This window comes from Lactuca sativa, chromosome 1, assembly GCF_002870075.4.
Source record: "Lactuca sativa cultivar Salinas chromosome 1, Lsat_Salinas_v11, whole genome shotgun sequence".
Taxonomy (NCBI): Eukaryota; Viridiplantae; Streptophyta; class Magnoliopsida; order Asterales; family Asteraceae; genus Lactuca; species Lactuca sativa.
Genome location: NC_056623.2, coordinates 14073824 through 14082834, shown reverse-complemented (window position 1 = coordinate 14082834; position 9011 = coordinate 14073824). Strand labels below are relative to the sequence as shown.

At 27.1% G+C, this 9011-nt stretch overlaps 1 protein-coding gene across 1 annotated transcript; it reads left to right on the top strand.

Annotated features, from left to right (window-relative positions):
- The first annotated feature begins 2328 nt into the window (after window positions 1-2328).
- LOC111887338 (uncharacterized) lies at window positions 2329-5549 on the top strand. The gene is made up of 5 exons (XM_023883498.3): window positions 2329-2721; window positions 2810-2943; window positions 4718-4865; window positions 5105-5211; window positions 5304-5549. Exons 1-5 carry the CDS (start codon window positions 2430-2432, stop codon window positions 5343-5345), a joined length of 723 nt encoding a protein of 240 aa, XP_023739266.1. The 5' UTR covers window positions 2329-2429; the 3' UTR covers window positions 5346-5549.
- The last annotated feature ends 3462 nt before the right edge of the window (window positions 5550-9011 follow it).

Here is a 9011-nt window from a genome sequence, read left to right as displayed (position 1 = left end):
AAAGAATATCATAACATGAAAACATATAGAACATAACTCACTACACATTGTTGTTTGATGTTGTAAAAATGTTTCATGTTCTGCAGGTTCAGGTAACAATGGGTGTATGTGAGGAAGATAGGAGCATGAGGACTTACATTAGAAGTAATTTTATTACTTGCATAGAAGTTCTAAGGCATGTGATTTCATCACCTCCCGAAGTTTTATATTGAAGATCCAAAAGGATTAGGGGGTTTCCTTGTACATCACTGTGTTCTTACACTTACTTTTACTTATTTATCATTGTTTGATCGATTACAATATTTTCTCATATTTACATGATTGTTTATCTATTTTTAGTCAAAACTACCAAGATATTATGTGGTATCTTGGTAACTTTTTGAGTACGTTAAGATTAATCGTCTAAGTTGATTCATTTATGACTTTACCACTATTTTTGTCCCAAATACTTTAGAAACATTTATTTGCATTAAATGGTCTCAAAACCATACTAAAATCGTCAGAATGAGACATTATATTAGGCGAATTCCTACACGTTGCACAGAACAAAAAACATGTAGTTATATTTTTGAAATCAAATACATATTGAAAATAATTAAGTTAATGAAATTAATTATAAAATAATACTTTTTTACACTAAACTAATATATGAAATTCTAATATTTTGAACAATATTATACTACCTCCGTCCCAAATTAATTTTCCACATTTGACTTTTGAAGTCTTTATTCTTTAACTTTGAACTTAAATATTTTTCTTTTTGATAGATAATAGTTGATGCAAAGTATATGAATGAATTGTATTTTAAATGTATTTTCATTATTATAAGTTTCATCAAGTAATATATAACACAAATAAAAATATTTAAGGTCAAAGTTGAAGAAAAAAAATTTCAAAAGTCAAAAATGAATAATTAATTTGGGACGGAGGGAGTAAATAAACATCTATTACAATTATATTTACTTCGATAACCACTGCTCCAACCTACATGAGTAAAATATTGATATATTTTTTGATTTAATATTAGTTTTAACGTTATGATTAATTATTTTAGAAATTACTTATTTATGTTTTTCTAAATTTCAATAATGTTGACTATTTAAATATCAAGCATTGTATGTAATATAACGTAATATACTTTATAATTATATGTTGATTTAGGTTTATATTTAAAATATTGAACCTTTTTGACAAATTAAGTAATTTATATTGATAATTTAAAAAGTCAACATATGATAATATTTTATGTTTACTAGCCGTTTATCCACGCCAAGCGACGGGTATAAATAGTTTCTTTTAGAAATTAGTTTCGAAAGACAATTAGTTTTTTTGTGACAATAGTTACTACATTTAAACAATTATCATTAAGAGTCATGGTAGTAGAAAATAAATCAATAAGAATCAAAAATAAAAGATTGGAACTCTTTACATGAAATCAATATATTTTATTAATTTGTTTTATTATTTGTTTGTTTCATGAAATCAATATATTTTATTAATTGTTTCATTTTTTGTTTGCGTTTTTTCATATATAATAATATTTATAATAGATTTTATGTAATAGGTATCATTAAAAGAAGGAATTATCAACATTATAAATGACATTATTGATAAATCATTTTTAAGTTGTAAAAACTCACATTGTATTAATTTTGCTTTTTTCCAATTGTTGTCTACTATAATTAAGTGTCCATAGTGATGCACCATATTTTCCGAATCATTAATCATATTCATAAAGTTAAACTCATGACATAATTTTAATCATAATTTAGAAATTACTTATTTATGTTTTTCTAAATTTCATGATGTTGACTATGTAAATATCAAGCATTATTTGTAATATAACCTAATATACTTTAAAATTATATGTCGATTTAGGTTTATATTTAAAATATTGAATCTTTTTGACAAATTAAGTAATTTATATTGATAATTTAAAAAGTCAACCTATGATAATATTTTATGTTTATTAATATATTTAAGTTAATACATTTATAAAATTAGAAGTTGAAAATTTAAGGGTTTTAAATCAATATGATAAAAATAAAAATGTTTCCTAAGGAAAATGTTTTTTTTTTAATACTATATTTTATATAGTATTCTATAATATAGTATTCTTCAAAATTACAATTTATGGAGTACTACTATAGAAAGGATGGAGGAGATCAGTGGCAAATGAGGAGATGATAAAGACACAAAGGGATACGGAGGAACCTAAAAGAGAAAAAAGACAACCTAAAATATTTTAGAGAGATAGCAAGTTGACTATGGGAACAAACTGGCCTCATGTTGCCCCTTCATCAAATAATTGCCTCTTCCAACCCTTCAACGGCCAACACACACATACACTTGTCCTCTCAACTTGTCAGGCCTATTTGTTTCCGTAAATTTTCGCCTACATACCCACCGTTTCCTTCACTCCATCTCCAATGTCTGCAGTTTCTTCTTCATACATCTCCAATATTGTAAGGATCCGCCAAGATACCCATCATGCATTTCCGTTCCGATTGCGTCTGCCGCCGAGTCTCGTCGGAGCCTCCGGCATCAGAAGAAGAAGAAGAAGAGCAACTTCGGAGTCCCAATCAAAAACCAGATTAGGCGTTGGGGTTAGAGTTAGAGCAACGGGGAAGTTGGCTACTGGGACTTTAAACTGGGACTCTTGGAAACCTGATCAGGGTTCGAAGGCTCCTTCACTTAGTGACATCTTTTGGCCATCTGCAGGTTCGCTACCTTGGCTCGATCGATTGTGTTAATTGGTATAATCATGATCTTGATTTGGTGTACTAATGATGACGTTTTAAACCAACAGGTGCATTTGCAGCCATGGCTGTGTTGGGGAAGATGGACCAGATGCTGGCTAAAAAGGGAGTCGCAATGACAATAGCACCACTTGGAGCTGTTTGCGCTGTCCTTTTTGCCACTCCTTCAACCCCCGGTGCTCGGGTAATTAATCCCTCACTTTTCCTTGTGTTTTATTTATCAAATTTATTATATATGTTATCATATCATAAAATAATTTAAAGTTCGAGGAGAATTATATACTAGTATTTGTGTGTATTAAATTTTTAGAATTAAAGAGGAACAAAGAATTTAAAGTGGAATATATCCTTTCCATGTATGAAGAATTTCACATTTTATAATAATATTATATGCCTTTTTAAAGATTTTTGTTGATTGGATGTTTAAGATATTTACATGTTATAAATTATTGTTTTTCATAAACTTTTTAAACCCGTAATGTATTTAATACACGATTCTCAGAATATGAGTGTATTATTTGTTTATGAACAACGTACCAAGTAAAATAACAGATATAACGCTCGTTAGTCGTTGACGTGTATTTAGACTTAAATAAATAACTTCATTGTTTGAAAATATATCTTTTATACAGTTTACCCATAGTATTAATACTACTGTTCTCCAAACACATATTGAATCATTTCATATGTACAAAATACCTTTAATTAATCTACATGTCTACATACTACATGTATATACTAAATACATGTATGTTGGATACCTTATTGAAAATGTCTTTAAAGCCATTTCTAAATGGTAATTCTAGAAATAAAAAGCCCATTGGATGATTGGATTATCTCTAGACCGGTTGCGTTTATTAAAATCGTTATATTTCCCGAATTTGGTTACATTAGTATTTTACAACCAGATATGAGATAACTCAAGAAAACCGGTTGCATAACATATATGGATTCAAAAAGATTACATATCATTAATAATTTAAATTATAATTACCACAAACAAACAGAGAAACAGAAAAACACTTGAATCGGTAGACCGATTCTATCCAAAAATATAAATATTTCTATAAATACAATAACTGACCAAACACGAAAATAATTCTACCACAAACAGAAAAATGTTACTATATAAATATCATTAATTTACCCTGATATTAAAACGTTAATATTCACGTGCAAGTGGAGACCATGCGAAGAAAAGAAAATGTGCCCGTAGAATCTGTTACCTGTCGAATCCTTGGGAATCCATCTTGAAAGTTTCATATAAATAATATTAATTAGGTCAGATTAATAAAACTTTACATTAAAAGAGTCGACATAAGATTTAAAATAGATTCATGCATTTGTTAAATTTCCTTAGGCTCGACATATGTACTGTTATAAGATCTTCGATCAACATATGTACTATTATAGTAAAATTTCTAATAATTTGCACATGTGTTATTGACTTTTATGTCGATCCACTCTTGGTCACATGTTTAAAATTATGTAATTTTGATTTTAACATTATACATTAATAAAATAAAATATTTCATTAAGTTTTAATATAAAATAAATAGGAGTTTAGATCCAAAATAAGAAGATATTATTACTATAATTCGTTACAACCAGCCAGTCACATGTATATAAAGTTATGCAATTTCGTTCTATAGCGATAATAAAGTTATATTGATCAACTTTTATGTTAAATAAATCTGAATCAGATCTATGATTTGTTGGAACCAGCCAGTCACATGTATATAAAATTTTGTAATTTCACTCTATAGCAATAATATAATTTGTATTAATATAATTTTATATCGATCTCTTTAGAGATCAAAAGTTTATAAATATTATTAAGATGAAACCATAGACGCATTCTATCTTTATAATATTTATAAACTTTTGATTTTTTCCAAAAAAAATAAAATGGAGAAAAAACTCAAACGCAATTTCTTTTTTGAAATCAAAACTTGCAGAAGTACAATATGTTTATGGCTCAAATGGGTTGTGCAGCAATTGGTGTATTAGCCTTCTCATTTTTCGGACCCGGTTGGCTCGCTCGCAGCACTGCCCTTTCTGCATCCCTAGCCTTCATGATATATACTCGTTCAGTTCATCCACCTGGTAAACATTTAATGCCCATTTTTGTTATTTAGACCTGTTTATACATAAATACATGACAGAACTAGTTGTCTGAATTTGATTAAGACAAAAACACACCTAAGATATAGGCTAGGGATTTATCTTGGATGCAAAAGACGTGAAAATAGCTCTGTAAAATTTGTACAGTCATGTCTGTATAACAAACAAAAACTTAACTAAAAACAAGACGCTTATGTTAAATTGTTCATGTGACAATATAGCTGCGAGTTTGCCATTGTTATTTATCGATGGGCCAAAATTTCATCACTTGAAGTTTTGGTATGCTTTGTTTCCTGGTGTAGCTGGATGCCTTGTTCTCTGTTTGATTGTAAGTTTCACATTGTGGTCTTGAAAGCATTTTATCACAAATGATACCCCATGATTTGTCTTTAATCGAAGTTTTGATTGCAATTTTGGCAGCAAGAAGTGGTGTGTTACTTGAAAGACAATGTTAAGTTCTAAGCAAAGTTATGGGGCTTACAATTTTGGGGAAAACTGGTTTCGTGTTGAAAAGAGGGAAATACGAAGTCAAACATGTGTTTGTGATTTTTTTTTTTTCTCAAATGAGATGAATGGTAAATCATTTTTAGGGGTGATGGATATGGTGACTTGTAAATCCTGTAATCAAGTTTGTACATCATTATAAAACGTGTCTATATTTGGTTCTGGTAAATGGGTTGACAAAATTTGAACACGCAAATATAAATAAAGTATTGGGCTTTACTAAAACCTACTGTTTAAATCAGACAATCAGTGATTTGGGACTTTGGATCAACTTCACTATCTTTGGTCCATCTTCTTCATGATCGTCAAATTTAGGCTTAGCGCTGACGATAACTATGGGCAATCTGGACGGTAGTTCAAGGTTTATATCTTTAAGGGTTTAAATACCGTCCAACGTTTATATCTTTAAGGGTTTAAAATTTATATATATATCGGGTGAATGTCCATGCGTTGCGCAGAAGCATCTATATAATTGAAATCTTTATATTTTTTTTTTTAATATAACAATAATGTTATTGTTAAATTTGATATAATAATTTGTATACTAAGGAGATATAATATATTTTGATATAATAATTTGTATACTAAGGAGATATAATATATTGATTATTTTGAAGAGTAAATTACACGAAGGTCTCTACTATTTGTTTTTGTTACCCGTTTGGTCTCTGTCTTACCTAAAAAGATTATTATTTAAATAAGGAACAATTATAGGGTAGGTAAGGTAATGTGAATGGGTGGGGTTGGGGATGTGTTTATTTAAATAAATTAAAAAATCAAGGGAAAAATAATCTTTTTAGGTAAGACAGGACCAAGTGCGTAACAAAAACAAATAGTAGGGACCTTTCGAGTTAAAAAAATAAGTCAGGGACCAAACATGCAAATTACTCTAAACCATATGGACCATTCATGTAATTTATTCTATTTTGAATTATATGATAATATATACATCTATTAAAACTACATAATCTCAATCTTTTGAATGACCTCTACTTGTAGGTTATTCATGAATAAAATAAAATAAAATATATAGTTTACTGTTATTTATAGTTGTAGTTATTAATTATTTTTTTAAAATTTATTTGCTTAACATTTTAATTTCTATCATTGTAATTATTTAAAACATCAAACAATTTTTTTTTTTTTGATTTTAAAGGTAAAAATATAATCATTTATATAGAGTTATTTTTAACTATTGTCATAGTAAGTTATTTTAAGCAAATTATTTAAAACCTTTTAACGGTTATAAAAATATCTTTAGAAAATATTTTAGTTAAATTAATATTACAATTTACTATTTTGTATTTAGCACTACAATTTATCATTTTTAACTATTCACAAAATATTCTTTGAGTTTTTTTTAAGTGGAACTGAAATTTATATTGAAGTTGACATTGTAATGTTATATTTAAATTAACAATTTAAGTATTTTGTCTAAACTGTTCAAAAATTGTAGCTTTAAATTGATAATGGTTTACATACAACAACATATTAAATCTAATAAATTAAGTGTAATATGTTAAAAGTTAAAGACATAACTTTATAAGTAAAAGTAAAAATATTATTTTAATATTGAAATTTAGTTTATTTATGATTACACCTTAGGTTTGATACTTATTTAACATTATTAACCAACTTATAATCATTATTACAAATACACTACAATTTATCACTTTTAATTTTTAACTATTTACGAAATATTCTTTAGGTTGTTTAAGTTGAACTAAAATTTATATTTAATTTGATCCTGTAATGTTATATTTAAATTAACGATTTAAGTATTTTATACAAATTGTTCAAAAGTTGCAGCTTTAAAATGATAATGGTTTACATACAACAACATACTAGACCTAATAAATTAAGTATAATATGTTAAAAGTTAAAAACATAAGTTTATAAGTAGAAGAAAATATATTCTTTTAATATTGAAATTTAGTTTATATATGATTACACTTTAAGTTTTATATTTATTTAACCTTATTAACCAACTTATAATCATTATCAGAAAGAAATTGAAAAGTCATGGAAGTTTCAAATGAATGTGGTGAAAGGAAAAATGAATGAGAGTTTCAAATGAATGTGGTGAAAGGAAAAATATTAGCATTATAAGTATATATACAAAATATTCTTTAGGTTTTTAAGTTGAACTAAAATTTATATTTAATTCGATCCTGTAAGGTTATATTTAAATTAACAATTTAAGTATTTTATACAAATTGTTCAAAAGATGTAGCTTTAAAATGATAATGGTTTACATACAACAACATATTAGACCTAATAAATTAAGTATAATATGTTAAAAGTTAAAAACATAAGTTTATAAGTAGAAGAAAATATATTTTTTTAATATTGAAATTTAGTTTATATATGATTACACTTTAAGTTTTATATTTATTTAACCTTATTAACGAACTTATAATCATTATTAGAAAGAAATTGAAAAGTCATGGGAGTTTCAAATGAATGTGGTGAAAGGAAAAATAAATGGGAGTTTCAAATGAATGTGGTGAAAGGAAAAATGTTAGCATTATAAGTATATATACAAAATATTTTTTAGGTTGTTTAAGTTGAACTAAAATTTATATTTAATTTGATCCTGTAAGGTTATATTTAAATTAACAATTTAAGTATTTTATACAAATTGTTTAAAAGATGTAGCTTTAAAATGATAATGGTTTACATACAACAACATATTAGACCTAATAAATTAAGTATAATATGTTAAAAATTAAAAACATAAGTTTATAAGTAGAAGAAAATATATTATTTTAATATTGAAATTTAGTTTATATATGATTACACTTTAAGTTTTATATTTTATTTAACCTTATTAACCAACTTATTATCATTATTAGAAAGAAATTGAAAAGTCATGGGAGTTTCAAATGAATGTGGTGAAAGGAAAAATAAATGGGAGTTTCAAATGAATGTGGTGAAAAAATAAAACATATTGTTGTGTGTGATTCGGTGAGTGAGTGCAAGCGAGCATTGAATCAAAGTTTATCCGTTCCTTTTATCCAAAGTAGGATAAAAGCGATATCTTTGGGCCCCTCGATGATTTAGTGATGACAAACGTAAATGCTCGGCCGGGCTAGGGCTAATTTGATTTGTTCAATTAGTCAGTCGTCATAAATCGGAAGTCGAGAAATTATACAGAGAGAATGATTAGAAATCATGTCTTTTACGATATCTAGAATGGAGGAATATATGATCCCTTATCTAAAGGACACACGTATCTGATAGGATCAGAGTTGACAACGACTTTGGAAAGCTACGATTGCAGATCAGGATCTGAAGTCATACGCAAAATAGTTATTAGACTTATCCAATTGGGAGACTGTTGGATTAGTGTCTAAGTCCATAACTATTTTGGTATGTACTTGACCCGATGGTGCATGGTCCTTTTGGGTTGCCTTCACCAAAGCAACTTGATAGGATGAATTATGGAGAGAAAGGATAAATATGATTTTTTAATATATTATGGGAATAATATATTAAAGGAGAAATCATATTGTTTAATTAATATTAGTCAAGAATTAATAAGAATTAAGTTTGTGACTAAAAGAGATTAATTAAACTTACGGGACTGGAATTGTAATTATAAGATAATTGCAATTTGGGCTA